The sequence below is a fragment of the Ictidomys tridecemlineatus genome, chromosome 4 (genome assembly GCF_052094955.1).
Source record: "Ictidomys tridecemlineatus isolate mIctTri1 chromosome 4, mIctTri1.hap1, whole genome shotgun sequence".
NCBI classification, from domain to species: Eukaryota; Metazoa; Chordata; class Mammalia; order Rodentia; family Sciuridae; genus Ictidomys; species Ictidomys tridecemlineatus.
The window spans coordinates 201,073,796-201,095,164 of NC_135480.1; the positions used below are offsets into that span (position 1 = coordinate 201,073,796).

The window sequence follows — 21,369 nt, forward strand, 5'->3', positions numbered from 1 at the left end:
TGCTATAGCATAAGGAAACATTACTTCTGTGTCCCTGGCTTACAAACTCTATCTCCAAAGAACAAAGGACCTTGGGTTTTCTCTTTACACTTAGACATGAAGTAGGTCTCTGCTTGACCCTATTGTCAGAAGATTCTTTAGCTTTTCTGAGCCACAGATAGCATTTCAAAGACAAAAGAGTTTTAAAAATCTGACTCCATCTACAACATATATGGGTTTCCCTTCTTAATAGGGCAGCTCAGGCCAGGTGTATGTTGCTTTAAGAAAGCTAGACATAAAACATTAAAACTGACACCAATACAGACAAACTGTGCAATTACAAAAAGAATTCCTGGCTTTATATCCAGATTCACCACAGGGTTCCTTTAAATGCGGCTCTTCCCTAGTGCATTTAGATCTCACAATCAATGAACATTTCTGTTTACAGAATTTTAAATTTGTTTTCCCATTAGGGTTCTAATAAGCAACATGGTACAAATAAAAAGACTATGAGCTCTGAGGTCAAAAATGTCTGGGCTTCAATTTAGATTCACCATTTACTTAATATGGAAATTTGGGTAACTTCTCTCAGAGTTGGGGAAAGAGAGGATGGGAGAAGAACCTGATTACACATGTAGTTATCAGAGTTCCTTGATTCTAAAATGCACTCTGTGTGTGTGTGTGTGTGTGTGTGTGTGTGTGTGTGTGTGTGTGTGTGTCACTGGGGACTGAACCCAGGGGTGCTCCACCACTGAGTTATTTCCTATTTTTATTTTGAGACAGGGTCTTGCTAAGTTCCCTAGGTCTGGAACTTGCTATCCTCCTGCCTCAGCTGGGGTTACAGGCATGCGCTACTGTACCCAGCTTTTCTGTTCATTTTTTTCCCCCCTTCAGTGCTGGGGGATGAAAGGCAGGGCGCAATGTATGTTAGGCAAGTGCTCCACCACAATGCTACATCCCCAGCCCTCCATCCACTTTTTTATATTTCTGAAGTCTCATCTATAAAACAGGTATAATCAACTCTGCTTTCTGGGTATGTCATGCAGATTAAATGAGATAATATCTGAAGTACACAAAGGTGCTCGGTATATTAGCCCTCACTCCCCTTGGAAAACAGATCCTGCTTTTGGAAAGACCAGCTCTTCCTCTGACACAAAGCCTCTTTTAAACAGTCTTAATAAACAACAAACTCATTTGCATACGACTTTCTAGGTCTGTCTGGAGTGAAATAGACCTAGGATGTACAGAATTGCAAACTAGCCCTGTTGCAGCCCAGTATGCTCCAGCAGGTCCACAGGCTCTAAATTCCTCCCATTCGCCTGGTCTGTTTGATCTTATCCATCACACTGTAACCATTAATTCTGTACACACACACACACACACACACACACACACACACACACACACTCCACCCCCACATTTCTTTCCAGTTCTTTCCTTTCTTTGTGTCTGCTTGTCTCTTCCCCTCTTTGAGACTCAGTGGTTGGAAGTTTGATTTTTTTCTGAATGCAACTGAAGTCAGTAAGTCAGTGAAGGGTCTGGAGCATATATGATCTGATTCATATTTCAGAAGGTATCTCTGATCACTAGAAAGTGCTTAAGAACAGAAGCAAGAAAACCAGCCAGGGTGCTATTTTCAACAGTTCAGAAGAAAGTCTCAGTAACTTGGACTTATCCAATGAAGATGAAAATGACTGAACGGATTCAGGATATATTCTAGAGGTAAAACTGATCAAGATATCTTTGCTAATGGTTAAGACATGGGGAGACAGAGCAGGGAAAAATTCAAGACTGACAAGTGGATAGTAGTTTGGTGATTGGGTGGATGACTGTATCCTATGCTGGGCACTTATTGTAAGTCAATCTTACTACAATTTTGGGTGGGGAGAAGTTAAGTAAATTCAACTGCAAAGTAATCTAAATGTTCTCTTTATCCTTACATTTGGTAAGCCACTGCTTTGAATGGCACTGCCCTCTACAGTCTCTAGTGAAGGTCACTATGTGAATTTCTCAGAAGAGGAGTTCCCTAAACACCAAACAGGATGCAGTGAGTTTTCCTGCAAGCTATTCTTCACCCTTTCAGGCCTTTATTGTTACTTTCTCTCTAGAACACAAAGTCCTCCTCAGCAAGGGTCTTGTGGATCCTCACCACTGCTTCCTTAATTGGGCACAGGTCTAATATATGGGGGTACACAAAGAGGGAATGTACCCCAGAGCTACAATATGTTATGGATTAATATGTGGGTTTTTACACGAATTTTTAAAAATCCAATGATGCCATTATTAGTATCCCTCAGACCAGAACCCCACACTCTGTAGTAGATATTTGCTTCCTCTTTCTGCTGCTAGCAGTACTTTAGGGAATTCCCTACTGTGCTTTAGGGAACACCTTGGTGACATTCTAGGCGGTCTTGTAAGATCAGATCTAACTAGCAAGCAATGAGTGCTCTGTAACTTAACTAGAGATGTTAAGAGGGCATTCATTTGACAAAGCTAATTTCCTTTTGAGTGTTATAGGTGAAATTTTATAAGAGAGTAGGAATGCACGTCTCAAGGTTTATAATAGCAGAACTTTTAAAAAGGATCTCCACACTAACAAAAATTTATCTTTCACATCAAAAGACAAGAAGATAGGGGTAAGGAAAAGTGAATTTGCTTTTGTTCAACTTTCAGCAGATAACAGAGAAAAGCACCTCCATTTCATAATGAGAATGAATACTGAATCAGAAATACAGAATTCTACTCTGCTTGGTTAATCCCACTGTGAAGCCTTCTCTCTTTTGTAGATCAAGAGGTACCTGTATTCCCTGGGTCAGTGTTAAAATTGAAACTGATCTGCCTCCATTTCTCAACCATGTCTCTGTCATAGCCAACATCAAGCTTTGGGAGACCAGTGGGTAACAGTATTTCTAAACAACAATAAACAAAACACTGAGAAGCTCATGAGGTCACTAATCAAGCAGGTGACCTTGACAGAGGGAGATCCGATGAACTGAGGTCTTTATTTACTAAACAGGTGAGTATATTTTACTGGCTGAATCCAGGGGCCTAAACAGGTTATCTTCACTGTGTCAAAAACTCACCCATGTAACTATTTAAATTAGTAAAAAGATCTCATCAAATTCTTCTGAAAACTGATTCTCCATTTACCATTTTCTCCAATAGTGAGAACTTCCTAGCAATGCATGTAGATTCCAAATGTCAATAGGTCAGAAATAAACTGAAAAGCTACAGAGAAACTTCTAAAAGAAACTTTAAAAGTAGACTTTAAAAAATGGGCCTTAGCAAAGAGCTGACTGGAATACACTGTGCAAAGACCCCTATAGCTAAGTACATGAATATCAACAGGAAAAAGCCCCGTAGTGTTCACAAATAGTTGTGATTCGATGAAATAATACAAGTAATGCAAGTCAAAATTTGGATTAGTTACAAGTGTTTGTAATGGTATTCTATCTTAAAAAGCAAAAATATTTTAAAGCCCTCTGTGTTTCTATGGATGAAGCAATTTACCTAAACAAAGATGAATTTCTGCTCAAACATAGTACTTTCTGATATTTTTACAAACAGCAAGTGCCATGCCAGAAGGAAGGACAATAAAGTATTTAAATATCAGGACTATCATTAATCCCACATTTTGATTTAATATGAAATAGTTCAAATTCCTAATTCATTGTTACAATTAAATGAAGTGCTGTGTGGTTATTCGGGAACAAGATAGAAGTTCACTGTTAGTTTACCAAAGAATTTCTGAAATCTTATTCTAATATTAACTAACAGCTAATGAACAGCGTGGGAACTACTAACTTCACATGGCCCACACGTGTTACTTTATTTCAGGTGGCATTTTTCCACTTCTCAAGTTAAAAAACAATGTTAAAGAGACAAACAGGATTCTGCACTCCATCAGTTAAAAGCTGCTTGACCAGAGGGCTAAGCACTCTGATACTGTTCTAGATATAATAGACATCTTCTTCCAAAGACTGGGCAGGCCACTGTGGGACAACTAGCAAGTAAAGGACGAGTATCTCTAACTTGGCATCTCTTCCCACCAAGTTCATGACTAAGTTCATGTGTCATAATGGGTAAGTACTAAGTATTTCATAGCAATTTTGAGTACCAACAGATTTTGAAAAGTAAATGTACTTATGCTCCCTTCTATGACATCAGATTTCTCTCTTTTCATTAATCAACTTCTAAAAGAAACCCACCACACAAAGTTCAAAACCACAAAGTATTCTCTGACTTTACTGGGCTAACCTTAGGCAAATATCTTAGCCAAACTAGAGATCCTCTTATATCATGAGACCAGACATTTAATAAAGCAATTGAAAGAGCTTCTTATTATAAGAGCTTTTTGGATTAAGAAAATGGACAGTAATTTATGTAAATGTATCAATCTCAATTGGCTTCTCTAGTATGAAAAGGAATAAATAATGCAGATCATTTTTTCTGATATTGAGTACTAAGTCTTTGCCAAGGATATGGCAAAGACTCTGAAGGAAATGGCAGAAATGCAGACACAAAGGTGAACATAAATAAATGTGTGTGTGATAAATGTGGATGCTGGGGATGACATGGATAAACAGGCATAAAATTGGACAGAGATGGCTGCAGACAGAAGGAAAGACACTGGCTCAGCTTTATCCCGGCAACTTCATAGGAGTTTCATGGTCTCGAAAAATCTGTGACAGCAGAATTTCTATTAAGAAGGTCAAAAGTTCTATTTTCTTCTTTGACAATTCAAAATACTGCATTCTTAGAGTATAAAGAATTACATCACAAAATATGTATCATGTAAAAAAAACTTAGAGACAAACAAGAGAAAAGAACCCAGATTTTAAAGGAGAATGGATGCTTATTAAATCTCTCTGAGTATCTAAGGCGCTTTAAAAGCTACTGATTGGCACCTGGAACCCTAAAATATCTACTTTCCCTTGGGAAGGAGAGGCTATGCCTCTTCAATCATCCCCTAAATGCAAAGAGGTTTGACCCCCACGCAATAGATAAAAGTCACCCAAAAAATGAACAAAAGAGGTGTTTGGAAAAACCAGAACACCATTCATCCCAGCTAACGACTTGTTCATTATGAGTGATGATGGATAAAGACTTCTCATGCTGAGATGAAATCAAGATTTATATGCATTGTTTCCTCTCCCAACTTGTGGGAAGATCATCATCATTTAATTCTATCTCTGCGGCCAGTGATGGGCATCCAGAGAGCTGGTTATCAAACGGCGCAGTCAGCTGGCAAAAGCCGAAACGTGCAGTTGGCACATCTGGACGGAGCCGCCACAGCCGAGGGTGAACAATGACTCCTGGCAAGCATCCAAATTGCTTGCAGACGCTAGCAGGTCTCATCTACAACCGCCCCTACCAGCATCTCTCTCTCTCTCTCTTTTTTATGAGAATCAGATTTTCATTGCTCCATTCAATTGCTCTCCTCTGCCATTTTTTACAGCTCTTATCGTTCCCCTGGAATATGGCCTTGAGACAGCTCATCCGTGTCCTTCACTGTGTTATCTCTTCTAACTTTTATTAAAACTTCAGCTTTCATCTGAAGATAGCTAATTAAATCTGGAACAGATTATATGCTTTCCCTTAAAAAGAGCACAAAACTATTTTCTTCAATACGAGCAATTCTTTTTTATCCTTTCCAAAAGGTGAAATCAAGTGTTTAAGAAGTCTTTTTATTTACAAAGCTCTTTGACATGTCATACATAGGTTGATTTATATTAAAGTTGTCTGTGGTATGACAAATCTTTGAGCTATTTCTCAAGATAATTATTTCTCAATACGAGCAACATTTTCCCCCTATATTCTTTAAATATCATAGCTAGGATCAGAAGCCTATTTTCTACACCAAGTCGGGGAGTGAAGAGTTAAGAGACTAATACGTATTTGTATCCATAAAGTGACTTATCTTTAAAAAAGATTTTTAAAGGTTGTCTTCGTTTGGTAAAAATGAAATTTTTTTCTTCTATTTTTTCCCATATCTTAAACACTAGTAATTAAAAGTTCTCCTTTGAAAAATTATGTGAAAACATGAAATTAAAAGCAATAATTCAAGTTCAGGATTGATTCAGTTTTTAAGACAGCTTTACATCAACTAATGGTTAACACAAGTAGCTCTGTCTTAATTTACCACAAATTATTAATGACGGAATGTCCATAACTGATATGAACATATTCTTCACACATATGTCCCTGACCCAATCCCTTCCTAAGGCCCAGCCAGGGTTTGGTTGGTGGGGGGAGGGGTGGGAGTTGAATTATTTGTGTTTTGTTTTGGTGCTGTAGACCTGCTAACCAAACTTCCTAGCAATGATATCTGAAACAACCCAGCCAGCCATTACACACAGCCCTTTTCACTAAGGGTTAAGCTTCTGCTGCTGGGTTGGATTCTGCTCTCCCACCTGATATCTTCTGGGATCCTTTTCTTCGCTTCACTGCCTTCAGCAAGATCTCCTTCATGGTGACCTTGGTGTTGTCCACCTGAATGAGGGAGAATCCATGAGCAGCATTTCTGCAGGAAAAGACAAACGTTAAATCATCACAAACATTCAACCAGAGGGACATTACTACAGTCTTCATCGTGTTTCAGAAAGTTTTAAACTAAATATAAATCAATTATTAGTGTCTATTACCTAAAAATAGGATGAATTTAATCTACTTCTAATGGAGGGAGGGAGATACTGAAGTATAAGAAGTTCCAAATGAAAGAGAGGTCAGGGTTAGGGTATTTTTTTTTTCCTGAATCATCTCAAATTGAAACTATTAGGTCTGTGTGAGTCAGTAATACTGTGGGTTCCTGGTGCTGGCTCCTCAGTCAAATCCTGCAGCGAGGACTGACAATTGGTAAACTTGGCGTGTCAGCAGATGTCACTGCAGGCAGATCCTGCCATTGGAATAACAAGCCCTGGAGGAAAAGCATCATGAAGGCTGGGGGAAAGGACACCCCAAAGCAATTTAGATGCAGAAAAAAAAAGGCTCTTTTAACTGCCTAGCAAAGCATACATCTCTCTTTATGTGTATTATTAAATATAGAGTTTGTGTACATGTCAGTAGGAATGTTTTCATCTACTTAGTCCTAAAAAGACAAACAAAATATTACCTGATGCACAAACAATTATAAGACAAAGAATTAACACCACCTGTAAGCTTCTAGTCGATCAAATTAGGTAGGGGTAGGGGGCTTCATCTAAGGGGAAAATAGCTAAAGAACAAGTAGTCAAAAACAGCAGCCCAACTCCTGGGTGAGGTATAAACCTCATCAAGACTGTTAATTGCAAAAGCAAGTATCCTAACTATTACCCACTACGCTTGGGCAAAGGAACAAAACGGGACCATTCCAAGTAGTTCGTGTAACAAGCAGGACTCAAGTTTCCAACTATGGAACATGGGAACTGCCACGAGGAGTCTGGTCACATTCCCATTTCCCTGTAAGAATCTCAAAGGGGAACATAGCCAAAAAACATGGCAGAACTTCCTATTGACAAGAAATCTGAAAGAAAAGCCAAAGCCCCAAGCTAAATCCTGGAAAAACTTCTCAAAGGTAGGATAGACTGAGAAGGGGCCTGAAGTCTAGGTTGGACCCAACCAGGTGGCTGGCTCTCCACAGGGGCGAGGGGCCAATATCAAAACCAAGAACCCAATTTGCTTCCCTAATACAGAGACATATCCACAACCCTCCTCTCCATACGGATGGCTATTTAATCTCTGACATTCCATTTGTTAAAAAGCAAAACTGATGCTGGTCTGGCCAGCATGATCATCCATTTTAACTTGGTCAAGTTCTTGCTATCGAACAGCAGGCCTGAGAACTGTCAAGCTAATTTTACTGAACACTCTGTTACTGAATCATGCCTGAGCCCTGGCCATTCTTTACCTCAGAAGCTGGACCCTATCCCAGAACAATCTTCAAAAGTTTATTTTACTGATCAAAGCAAAATAAGAAATAGCTCTTTTTTAAAAAAACTATATTTAGGGAGTGATGCAGTAAGTGATACTTTGGCAAGAGTACTGAAATGTAAAGTGCCTTGGACATTTAAAAACTTGGGGTATTTGTTCTGGCACTAGGCCAGTGTGTGTTTGGAACAAATGCCAATCAACCACGTTCAGATTTGCCTTCCCCGGCTTTCTCCTCGGAAGTCAGTGTGCGCTCCATCTGTGGCAATATGTAGAGCGATGGACCAGCAGGGCTGAATGGGAATACAAGTTCTTGGGCACTCACAAACTAGTCCTGCCTAGACTTCAAGAACTCCCCACTCATCCAGGTTCTACTTGAACTACTGTAGATCTGAGTCTGCTTATAAAATGCTTTCTTTCTTTCCTGATCTGCTACTGGCTGATACTCTTACCTCAAGCCAAGGTGTTCATCTTTTTCAGCAAAGGCAGACTAAAAGCTCAAAAGGAAGCCTTGTGTTTGGACTAACGTCCATAAATTAAAAGTGTCCTTTTAAAATATTTTTGAACAGAGGAAAATCCCCAGTCTGTATTTTTCTGTCATTTTACCAAAACGTACCTAGGTGACAAGGTTAAAGCAAGCAGAGGAAATCCCTGGCACTTATCATCCACAGGCATTACTGATAAATTGTGTGGTGGAGGAATAAAGGATTACCTTCTGTATTTTTTCATTACACTTTTCTTTTGTTACAGAATACATAAATCCATTGTGGCACAATGTAATATGTATCACCATGCTACACCTGCGGACGCTTCCGAGCGGCTGCCATGTCTGTGCAGTCAGGAATGATAAGTGAACCACCCGTGAATGTTAACGATAGTGATCATTCTGAGGTAACTCGGCTCTCCATCTTCCTTTACAGCCTCCGTGCTGAAGCCAGGGTAGCAAGGTTCATGAGAGGAAAATGAAAACAAGAGCGACGGGCAGGGGCACGCGCGGCACTCGGAATGTGCCTTCGCAAGTGTGCAGTATCTCACTCTGGGGTTCCATTTCTGTAAAAACCTGCACATTAAGAGGAGAAAGAGGCTCTGCCCCGCACAATGCACACTACACCAGACTTAATGAAAGTTTCCTCGAGTCACTCCCACACTCCACTCCTTGTCCCCCAGACCAGCACAGATGTTGGCTCTTGTGCCTCCTCCGCAGCACTGCAGGGGCTCAAGTGGGCAGCACTTGGGCTTCTGAGTAAAACACCTAAAGGCTTCTAAAACCGAAGAGTTTTCAGAATCCATCTGGATGCTACTGTTACGTTATTCTCCCATTTAATAAGTCGGAATGGAGACTTGCTACCCCCAATTTTCAGCTTGACTTCCAAACAGTCTGGGTTTTATGCCTCATATCTTTACATCCAGGATTTTTTTTATGGGCTTTCTGAAAAGTCTTTTGAAATACATCTTTTAAAGCCACTCTTATTTCATGGAAGGCTTTGGATCTGAGACTGAGAAGACAATGGTTCTGAAGCAAATATGTGCTACTAGTCCCATCTTCCTTCCCCTGGGCTGTGACCTGCACACAGGTGACCAGCTCAGACGGACCAGCAGGCCACATACAGACCCAGTATCTTGGCTCAGAAATTGCTCCCCTTGTAGACAGGCAGCTTGCTTCCCAGGGGAGGGCATTCCACCGCTCCTGGGCTGCCTGTGCTGGTCCAAGATGAAACTCCACTTCAGGGAGCTGACTAAATGCTGCCAGGAGTGCTTCAGTCAATTCAAAGCTAGGCCCTGTCAAGTCTGTAACCACTGAAAAATGTACGGGCATTTTAAAAAGAGATTACTCACTTGAGGAATTTGCTCTGTGCCCGTGCAAATCCTCTAAGTTGCCATAGGGAAGTTCTGACACTAGCATTAACCCAACACAGGAGCATTTCTCCACAAAGCAGGAAACCAGAGGTGTCCAAGACACACAGAAAACAGGGGTCCAGTTCTTCATTTGAAAAGCATAGGTTCTTTGCATGGTTATAGATCTGGAACCAGAACCCAAGTGGGAAGGCAACATATTGGAGAGGAAAACACATGGGCTGGGAGTTAAAGCCCTTTGACTGAAATCCTGATTCCATGGCTGACTAAATGCTTCCCTCAGCTGCATCCAGGAAACAAGAAAGTGACTTCCCCTCAGAACTGCCATGAGGCTGATATATACAACAAATGCCAAGCACCTGGCACTAAGGCCGGCACTTGGTCAAAGACGTTTCCTAATGTTAGTTCTCTTTGTCCCCCAAGATCCAAGTCACCACCTCAAGAGAAGAGGCTCCGTGTGGTCCCATAATGCTCCTATACAGAGATTTAATGCTCCTATACAGAGATTGCTTACTGGAGGAATAGATCTCAATACCGATTGCATGTAGCTGGTAACAATGGAGCAGTAAAATGTGTTGATTTGCTGGGCTTGGTGGCAACATTTAGGGGCACTATCAGCAAGTAATGGCCCAGGAAGCAAAACTTCCCTGAGGGTCAAAGGAGAGTACCCCGGGGGCTCCATTTACACAGCTTTCCTTTTGTTAAAGGAAATATTATTTTAATTGTTGATAGACCTTTATTTTTTATTTATTGATTTACATGCGGTGCTGAGAATTGAACCCAGTGCCTCACGCATGCTAGGCAAGTGTTCTACCACTGAGCTACAATCCCAGCCCCACAGCCTTCCTTTTTGAGAGAGTAAACCACTGGTGTACTCTACTTTGACTTAACTCACTTGTCGTGGATGGAGATGATGGAAGTCAAAATTCATTGTGGGGCAGAGAAATTCAGTAAGATTAATTAAGAGATTTCTGATCAGCACACTATATACACTGTTCATGTTTAACAATGCCCCTTGGTTACCAATCACAAAAATAACAGCCACAATTACTATTTATTGAAGTTTACTATGTACCTAGTGCTGTTTTATGTGTGCCCCCCCCACACACACACACAATCCTAAAATACATATTATTATAGCATTTTACAGAAACTGAAGCTGGCAGCATCAGGTAATTCATCTGAGGTCATTCTTTAATAATCCTATTTTGGATCCAGAAATATAAGGCTACTAACTAGGTAGCACAGTCCAGTGGAAGCAAAAGTCAAAGAAGCCAACAAATGATTATAATTCTCTGTGATGAGCACAAAGTCAGAGACAATCTCAGGGTCTTGCTGAGACATGGGGGTTCTTGATCCAGCCACACGCAGGTGAGGGGAGTTAGAGAAGCTTCCCAGTGGGGACGATGTCTCAAACACTGTTGCAAGGTTTATGGCATGCCAAGAAGATGGTGGCAACACCAGAAGGCAGCAGAGTGCAGCCAGATCTGGAAAAAAGTGGCTGGTTTGAAGTCTCAGCTCTGCCTTCATTGGGTAAACAACATAATCACTCTGACTTCATTTTCTCATGGACAATGTGGATAATGATAATTCATGGACTGAAAGACTGTACTTCTAAAGTGCTTACCACAATGCCTGTCAGAGAAGAAATATTTAATTAAGCAACAACTAATATATTAGAGTTTACAGACTTTTCTTCATATATACAGAGAAGTAATATGTAATGAGAGACAATGATAAGCCAACATTTACTGAACACTTACTTTATTTACATAACCCTCCCTGAAAGGTAGGTGCTACTCCTGGTCCTGTGTGACAGCAAGGGAAGCTGAGGTTTGGCCAGGTTAAGGAGCTACATAGCTAACAAGTCCTGCAGGAGCCTTAACCCTAGGATAGCAAGACTCTGAAACCTATTTTAACCCCTCAACAGCTCAGAAAGGAGGCGCAGGGACTTGGTGAAAGAAGAGACTTCTAGAAAGCACATCCTTCAGACTGGAACACTGACCAACCCATGGAAAATTTGTTGACCTCCCCTTCAACAAATTCATTTTGATTATAAATGTCCTGACTCTCAGACTAACTACACAACCTATAAGATCCTTTCTTGAGAGCTTGTTTGGAGGTTCTAGCAGGGGCACACAGCTACACATATACCCTTGACCAAAGGACAGTCCTTCTCTATTGGGAAGTCCTTCTCTCTGACCGAGTGCGCAGCTTTGGCAGGGTCGAATATGGAGCAGTGAGGGAGGAAGGGGACACCTGCTTAGCTAGCCAGCTCAGCCAAATCAGCCAAATCAGCTCTGGTGATAGATGGGGTAATAGATGTTACAGCCAGATCACCCCACATCCTACATGAGCCTTTCTTGAAAGACCTTGGAGTTGCCACGTTTCATGAGCCACAGTCTCCTTTTCCAGAGGTAGGACAAGGCTTCCAAGAACATCGCTTAGTCCTCTAGTCCTGAAAATGCACAGTGCTGAAGATGCACTCCTCTGGTCCCGTCCTGTTCTGGTCCCACTTCCATGCATGTTCATTCCCTAGCACTTCAAAATAGAAGATGAAAACATATGAGCAAGAGAAAGCCTTGTAATAACTGCAGCATGCCTGCGTTAAAGTAAGTCCTTCGGGTATTACTTTATCCATAAAGAGAGTTCATACGAGTGTGAATGCCACAGTTTGTTTCCCCTTGCATTGACCAAAATTTTTTTAAAAGATCAAAGCGCATTGTGTGAGCATGTGATGTTTGACATTGGACAAAGTACTCTTTTTCAAAACAGACATTTTCCAAAAACATAACTCGCTAGACTAATGGGCAGTGAGAAGCCAAAATGACTGCCCTCCGCCTTCTCCTTGTGTATCTTTGCCAGAGTCCTTGGGACTTGCCAAATCCGGTCATGCCTGCTTAGCTTGCTCGACTGATTGTGCCAGAAAAGAAAATAAGACACAGATGTATTTGAGCTCTTTGAGATGCCAGTAAGAGAGACAGCTAATGGCTTCATTTCGACCCTCCCCTTCCAGCTGGGCACAGGTGGGGGATAATGAGGTCCCTCTCCCTAATCAAACTCAATTATTTACTACTCTATATAACCGCAAAGACATTCACATTCAGTTCAGAATATAAAACACACCGTGGGCTACTTCCAACCACTGCCACTGGGTATTTATAACAAACTCAAGTGGCTAACAGTTTGCCTTGGCAGGAGTTTAAGTGTGTAAAGTTTTGCAAACTGTTTCTGTTCAAATATGTCCTGCTGAAATGGGGTCCCAGGCGGGGTTCCATAACTGTCAGGTCAGTGAACTGCATAACATCTGAGAATGTATTCACCATGCAGTGCAGACAGAATCTGGAAATCAAACACTTCGTTCTATTGCAACCTTCTGAGAAGCATCACAGTTTTTTCAACAGCAAGACTGACATTGTATTAATAAACATTACAAGCCACGAGTCTGACATGTACATAGCAGCAGCTGACAGACTCCAAGTAAGCTGAGGGGAGAACAGAAGAAATCAAAATGAGACAAAGTAACGAAACATGGCCAAAGAGGGTGTATTATGAAACAAATCACATTCACATTAGAAATATAGGCCCTAAACTTTTAAGAGATATAGTGACTAAAGTACAATCTGGTATAATTTTTGGATACCAAAGTAAGTTGATGGCTATCTAAAATGAGTGCCTTTATTGTAGGAACAAAGCATATCCTGGCACAATTTCAGTAGACAGACATTCCAGTGAGCAAAACATACATATTTAGCTTGTCTGACCTTTAAATTCTTAGAAGTATGTAATTAATGCTTTCCATGTTTATTACTTACTTCAATATTTCTGTCACTATAAACAGACACAAAGAAAAATCTTTTCTTTTCTCTAGACAGTAGCTGTTGCCAAAAAGGAAATCAAGTCAGATTTACAAATACAAAATTAAATAGGCTGCATATGTTACATTTCCACACATAAGGACAATCTGGACAATGAAAATGTTTGCTAATTCGGCAGAATGAAAAGAAACACACAGTCCTCTATGACTGGAGCAAACAATAAATAACTAGGATAATTTACACACACGTTGTCAGGCCTGGTTACAAAGAATGCACCAATATCTTATTTTATTTCTTATTCTATGTTAGCTCTGCCTCTTACCAAACTGTGTGACCTTGAAGTGCTTCTCTCTGACCCTCAGCTTATATTAGTTATAAAAATGAGTTTCTTATAAGGTATAAATGAGAGGAAGTCTGTTAGTAGCATGAACTGGTGTAAAAATGCTTTCTTCTTCCCCTTCTCTTCCTTTCCAGACCACACAGCAATGCCATCTAAGAGCAGAGGAGGCTTCAAGCTAATGATACACTGTTTAACAAAGGTTTGATCACTTAGGGTAAACTTTGGAGATACCATCAAAAAAGGCAAACTTATTTGTAGGCTCTTTGGAATAGCCCTCATGCAGGAAAGAGCAATGAATCTGGGGCATGACTCTTAAGAAAAAGAGCTCACCTTCCCCTTGGTTGCAGAGCCAAGAGAAGGCAAGACAGTCTCTGGGAGTCCTGTGGGTGGCCCAGTTTCTGGTGAAAGACCTTCCACTCTTAATCCAATGGCTCTCTACTCATTAGCAAAACCCTAACTGGATTTCATTCAGTTGCAGCTCTTGGTTAGAACTGTTCCTTCTCCACGCTCATCTAATCCACATACTTTAGGAAGGCAGTTTAACTGTTCTTACTGACTTCTAACCTAGGGGGTTCTGTCCATCTTAGTGGCCTTGATTTTCCTTCCCTTAAAACCCCTTCCCCATTCTAGAGGATGATCCTGGTGTGAAACATTAATATCAACAAATGGATGTCGGGCACCATCTGAGATCCAGCTCTTATCTGGCCTGGATAAGCCCAAACTCCTCCCATTCCTAACACCTTCTCCCTCCCTCCTATCCCTACCTACAATCCACTCCCATACTCCCAATATCTAGCCATCTTCAGTGTTTAGGCTTAAAGTGATCAGTAGTTAGAAACTTAGGGATTCCTGTTTAGAAACATATTTGCTCTATCCAAAATCAATCAAGAACAATGGATACCTTAGAAATTCACCAGTAGATTTGTTAAGGAGGCAGTTTTCATTAGCAGGCTCCTAATTTACAAATTTACAATAATCCATTCTCTTTTCTCAAATACAACTCCAGGACCAGAGTTTTCCTGGGGCCAAAGGGTCTTGAAAAGGCTGGATCCAGGCGTACCAGGAACACACAAGTAACTAACTACCATTCTTTCCCACAGTACATTTGTCCATAAGGATTCATTTAAGTTAACTAGTTACTCTTCTAAAATGTAAGCAGTTATAAAATATAAGTATTAATTATCTTTGCATAATAGAAGGAAGGGAAATTTTAAATTATCTTTTTTCTTTTTTTTCCTTTTTTTTGCGGGGGGTGGGGGGCTGATGGGGTGATGCTAGGGATCAAACCTAGGGCCTTATGCACTGCTAGGCAAGTGTTCTACCCCTCAACTATATCCACAGTCTTAATCTTAAGACTGTGGATATAGTTGAGGGGTAGAACACTTCTTTTGTATGAAGAAATACAGATCATACAACACTTCTTTTGTATGAAGAAATACAGACCTATTTTCTCATTTTTCTATAACAAATATATATTAATTATGCAATAAAAAATAACCCAAAAGAAGGTTAAAGTCCATTTATATCTTAGTGTAAATTATTCAGACTGATAAAAAAAATCTGACAGAAATAAGAGTAGTAAATATGTAATACTTCCTACATATCAGGGTCTGAGTCAATATTAATCCTTGCAGCAGCATTTTCTGTGGTTCAAGAGTCAACAGATGAGTTCACAGGCTGTTTGAGAATTTAAAACTTTGATATTAGCTCAACGAAAATCATATTTATAGATGTAATTCTTCCATTTAAATCATATATGTGTAATTATCATATATATGATTATCATTGAACTAAAAGCAAAGTGTATGTCTATATCTATGATGTTGTCACTACATATACAAATATGCACACCCAGCACATATACGAGATACGTAGGTCACTCTCAATCTTCCATATTCTTCTTTCTTCACTCTACTAAGAGAACCCTGAATCACTGCTTAGAGAAGAAATACCCAGGAGAGCGACCTGACTCTGGTCAGACAGATGTGAATAAGAGAGAAACTTACTAGAATAAGCCAAAGGTTGACAAATCTGTCCTATGCACATTGCCTCTGTGTGGTCTGTTGGTACCCTTATACTACAATGGCAGAGTTGAGTTACAGAAACTATATGACACACAAGCCTAAAATATTTATCATTTAGCCCTTTTTAGAAAAAGTTTACTAACCCCTGGGATAAGCTGTTGAGATTGGGGGTTCTGTGTTTCAGCAGCTAGAGTTATTCAACATCACTAATAGACTTGGTAAAGGTCAAATGGTGCCACTGCAAACTGCATACAAAAATAGTTTGTTCAACAGAGAAAAATGGTGGGAGAACTCAGGAGGTGCAAGGTTCTCCACTGGAACATGCTTGCTGATATCTGAGGAATTTGTGCTCTTTGGGGCCCAGGGCACACTGCACAGGTATCAATCAGGCAGAGAGCCCACCTAGATACAAATCAATCAACGACAGCAAAAAGTAGGTTGACCAATCATCCTAGTTTACAGGGATGGGAGTGTGGTGAGGGGGATGAGGGTGCTTTCAGATGAAGTTTTGAAACAAACCTTGGCGAATGAACATGAATTGGTTACACCAGCAAAAAATATGGTGGGACAAAGGCAAAGAAGACTTTTCTAGTACAGAATATTTAAAATTTGGGAAAGATACACTATAAATCTGTTGGCCCATTAGAATCATGTTCTTATAGTTAAAAATAGATTCATTGTTTAAAAGGACAAATAATTAGGTAATATATTTCATATGAAAATCAAAACACTCAAGTCGACAAGAAAAAACATTTAGCATTCATTGAACCCAACATCATCAATTTAATTTCAGGAAAACATCAGCATTGAGGTTATTAATTAATACTTCATTAATATTATAGTTTTGTTATTTATTTTTATTTAGGTTGTATAAAAATATGAAACTTGCTGGATGTAGTGGCACATGTCTGTAATCACAGTGATGTAGGAGGCTAAGGCAGGAGGATGACAAATTGGAGGCCAGCCTTGGAAAATTAGCAAGATCCAGTCTCAAAAAATAAATAAATAAATAAATAAATAAATAAATAATAAAAGGGCCAGGGTATAGCTCAGGGGTAAAGCATCCCTGGGTTCAATCCCTAATACCAAAAATCCATTATAAAATTTTATACCTAGAATCTTACATTTGTATGTACTTAAGCAGTATTATAATAAAACTAATTTGGGGGAACAATAAGGCTTAGCATTGAAGTTAAATTCAGGAAAATTTATTTTCCTTTAAAAGAGATCTATATATTACATTTAAGAAAATTCTTGGGGCTGGGGTTGTGGCTCAGGGGCAGAGTGCTTGCCTAGCATGGATGAGGAACTTGGGTTTGATTCTTCACACTGCATATAAATAAATAAATAAAAGTCCATTGACAAGTGAAAAAAGAGAGAGAGAGAGAAAATTCTTATCCACATCTATAGATGAAGAAACTTAAGACTCACAAAGGTAAGTAAAGTTATCTCAAGTCATGGGCAAGTCACTGTGAGGTGTGATGTGAACCCAGGTTTGCCTAAATTCAAAGCCTGTGATGACTCATTTAGAGGGAAAGATGGTGTATGGAAGTCCCTTGCAGTGGGTGATACGAGGGCATATAAGGCCAGAAGGCAACCAAAAGCCTCCGGGTATTCAAAAGATAGGGACAGAGTTAAAGAGGGCTCAGAAAGCAGGGCAGGACACAGTACTTGGCCAAGCATTATCCTGGAAGTCTGAGATGCCTGAAGATTCCCTTGTTCCTTCTCCATGAAACCCTGTGCTGTGTACTAAAGATACAGAGATTTACTTTATCTGTGCCTTCCCCATCTTCAAGGAGCTTAGTAGTAGTAATCTTGCTACTATCTCTCAGGATATCTGCTCATAAGAGGACTAATTTGAAAATCTATGGATTCACAAAGACCACTACCCTCACATATTCGGTGAAAGTTATTTGAATTTTTTTTTAAGTCCAGATGATCAGTGTCCACCTAAACTGTCTCTCCTCTGCAATAAAACAGTAAGTAGAGGAAGTAAAAAAAAGTAGAAGCAGCAAAGAAATCTTTTCAGTTACCCATTTAAGAAACACATGGAAAAAAAAAAAAAAGAAACACATGGCATACCTATTATAGTAATGGAGCTGTGTTGGATATTGTGGAATACTGATGCTCCATTTCTGCACTCAAAGGGTTGTTTCATTGTTAATAAGAGAAATAGCAGCTAACATTTAAGATAATACTTACATATACCTGACAAATGCTTTACATTCAATCCTCACAACTAATCTGTGAGGTGGGTCTTATTATTATCACATTTAAATGAACCATAGAAAGTTAAATAATTTATCCAGGATCACACACACTAGTCCAGGGCAAGGTCAGGATTAGCACTCAGAGACCACAATGCTTTTACATACTACACTCTAATAGAGGCTGAATCAGACAGCAGGTTGTCCGACTGACTAAACCAACACCCAGGGTATTGCCAAGGACAAGGGCTTTGTTAAAATAGGGCCAAATCCAGGTCTGAGAACAACACCACATCTCTAAATTGATCATAGTAAAAACTGAGCTATTTTGAAATTAAGTTAACATATCCGGAGTTAGCTCTTTGAGAGAGTGCATTCCTTACAGTCAAACCTACTGCCCACTTTCTGCTTTAGCTATGCCTTCCCAGCTTCTTTCTGTCCCTTCTCTGCTGGGAAAGAGATGCTAGGAGAAAAGGAGGGAAATGAAGAGAAGGAGTCATGGTTCTAGTCATGTTGCTAGATTTCCTCTCTGAAACTTTGACCCTGACCCTGGAGACCCTTGAGTCTCTCTGTCCTAACATCTGTAGGTACTTTGCCAGCTTAGCACAGGAACCAGAAAGGTGGATGGGAGGTTGCAAGCCAAGAACAAATGCACAGGCAAATGGTCAATAATATGTATTATTTCATCAGACCACCGAGAAAAAAACAAAACACAGAAAGTTGAGTGACACCTTTGTTCTAAATGCTCAAATATAAAATCAATTTACCTCATGTTTTCAGAAACATTCCAGACATGTCAAATAAACTCTCCTGAACTTTAAAATAAGAAAAGATTGAGTGGGGTGCATGCTTGGGAGTGGGGAATGCAGAAATAGGGTAATTCTGGAGGGAAAAAAATAGAGCATTGATTTTAGAGCTGTTGTTACTCTCCACCTCGTTGGGTCCCTGCCATTCCGCAAAAGGAAGGTTCTCAGCAAGACACTGCAGTCCTAGATGCCTCTCCTGGGAAGGTGCATTTACCCCAGTCCCCCACCTAATACTACCCCAAAAATCACTGCTTTAAATGCCCTTCTCTCTCTCTCTTTTTTAAATATCTATTTTTTAGGTGTAGATGGACACAACACAATGCCTTTAGTTTTATGTGGTGCTGAGGATCAAACCCGGGTCCCGCCCATGCTAAGCGAGCACTCTACCGCTGAGCCACAATCCCAGCCCCCAGGCCCTCTCTTTGAAAGGACTTTCAGTTTAAAATATTGCTATGATCAGTTGTTACTGTACTAAAAATTCTTCTAATTACTAATTATAAAACCTATAAAAATGCCACTGCACACATCTCCTCCTCCTCTTCTTTTTTTCCTTTGTCTGTGGTGCTGGCCTTAAGCATGCTAGGCAAGACTCTACCACACCCCAAGCCCCTATATACATCTTGTAAAGTAAAAAGGCTTCTATGAAAATACCTTATGATGAAAAATTTGTTTTATGAATTCTATTGGTAGTATTATAAAATTGATACATCTTTCAGAGAGCTATTTGTCAATAAAAAGGGAAAGTCTTGGGCTGAGAATGTAGCTTGGTGGTAGAATACCTGCCCAGCATGTGCGAGGCAGCCAGGAAAAAAAAAAAAGTGAGAGTCTAAAAAAGACTCTACTCTCAGATCAATAAATCTACTTATGGGAAATGATCTTTAGGAAGTTATTCAACAGGGGTAAAAGGGATACAGAAATGACTGTCATTACATTAGTTACTCATTAAAATCCAAACAAGGAAACAATGTAAATATGATATGGTTCCACTGCACTCATCAGTGATACATTCCGCCCACCTGCCCCGTCCCCCAGTACAGGGAATTGAACCTAGCAGTGCTCTACCACTGAGCTACATCTCTAGTCCTTTTTATTTTTAATAACTTTATTTATTTATTTTTATGTGGTGCTGAGGATTGAACCCAGGGCCTTGCATGTGCGAGGCGAGCGCTCTACCACTGACCTATAACCCCAACCCCTTTATTTTTAAATTTTGAGGCAGAGTCTTGTGATTTTCCTGCCTCAGCCTTCGGGATCTCGGGCATTATGCCACCACACCCAGACTGCGAATCACATTTTAAATGATTTATTCAACAACTGTTTGCCCTTAGTAATCTCCATGAGGGAAGGATTAGCTCTGTGTGGGTCCCTGGCGCAAATAAATACAGACTATAGAAATCAAGAGCAGATGTTGAAATATTTAAAATTTAATGTTAAATAAAAATAATGTAAAGCTGGACACAGTGGCACAAACCTGTAATCAAGAGGGTGAGACAGGAGGATTCCAAGTTCAAGGCCAACCTGGGAAACTCAGTGATACTCTGTCTCAAAATTAAAAAATAAAAAGGGCTGGGGATACAGCTTAGTGGTAGAGTTCCCCTGGATTCAATCCCCAGTGCAGGGGTTGGGGGTGGGGAATAAGCGGACAAGTGAAATACATGTATGCTCAGAGGGAAGCCATAATCGATATGTCCATGGAAATGATTATACAAAGCTGAAAATGGCAATACTAGGATGGAGGGATCATTGGAAAAATTTTAAATTATCTTAAATGTTCTGTAAAGTTAATGTTTTGGGTGCCCTGGAAATGAAAAAGTGTGTGTGGGGGGGCGGGGGGGGCGGGATTTGCTATTATGTACACCAAACTTGACCTCGGAGTCAAGTGCATGAAACTGCCACTGTGAAAGCTGGAGGAGCTGCTCCTCGCAGCTTACCCCCAAGACCCTCGGAGGTCTTTCTTTGCTCAAGGGTAAAAGGACCCCAAATATCCATAAGTCATATGTAGCATGATTCTCTCTTCAGGAAAAATCTCAAACAAAGGCAATATGTTTTAAAGATATGAGGAAAGTCCTCCAAAGCAATTCCTCTTTAGGAATAGTGAATTTGCTAGTGCCTAACAGCAGGGGGTGCCAAAGGGATCACTATTGTTCCCAGGAGATGGCTAGGAGAAGGGCTGCAGAGGGAAGCCTGAGAGTGCAGGCCTTCCCTTAGCCACTGGGCCTCAGCAGCAACGGAGACTTGAACTGACAAAAATTACATTTTTATCTACACTAATTCTGATAGCATTTCGTTGAATATAAGAGCATTAGTATGAGCAGTTACTGTGATGAACAGAAATCCTAGCACATTAGGGTTGGTGCTGATTTCTCAAGTACCGTTTACATTCATCAGCACTTTGAACATCAGACTTCAGGAGTTATGGTAAGAGCTGCAGCTGAG

At 40.2% G+C, this 21,369-nt stretch overlaps 1 protein-coding gene across 9 annotated transcripts in view; it reads right to left on the bottom strand.

Annotated features, from left to right (window-relative positions):
- Window positions 1-21,369, bottom strand: part of Mapkap1 (MAPK associated protein 1) — a 231,391-nt gene that overhangs the window by 84,242 nt on the left and 125,780 nt on the right. For all 9 annotated transcript variants that reach the window (XM_040286329.2, XM_040286328.2, XM_005320968.3 and 6 more), the window contains one exon: window positions 6,393-6,502. In XM_040286329.2, the coding sequence (XP_040142263.1) occupies window positions 6,393-6,502 (110 nt within the window). The remainder of the gene's footprint in view (window positions 1-6,392; window positions 6,503-21,369) is intronic.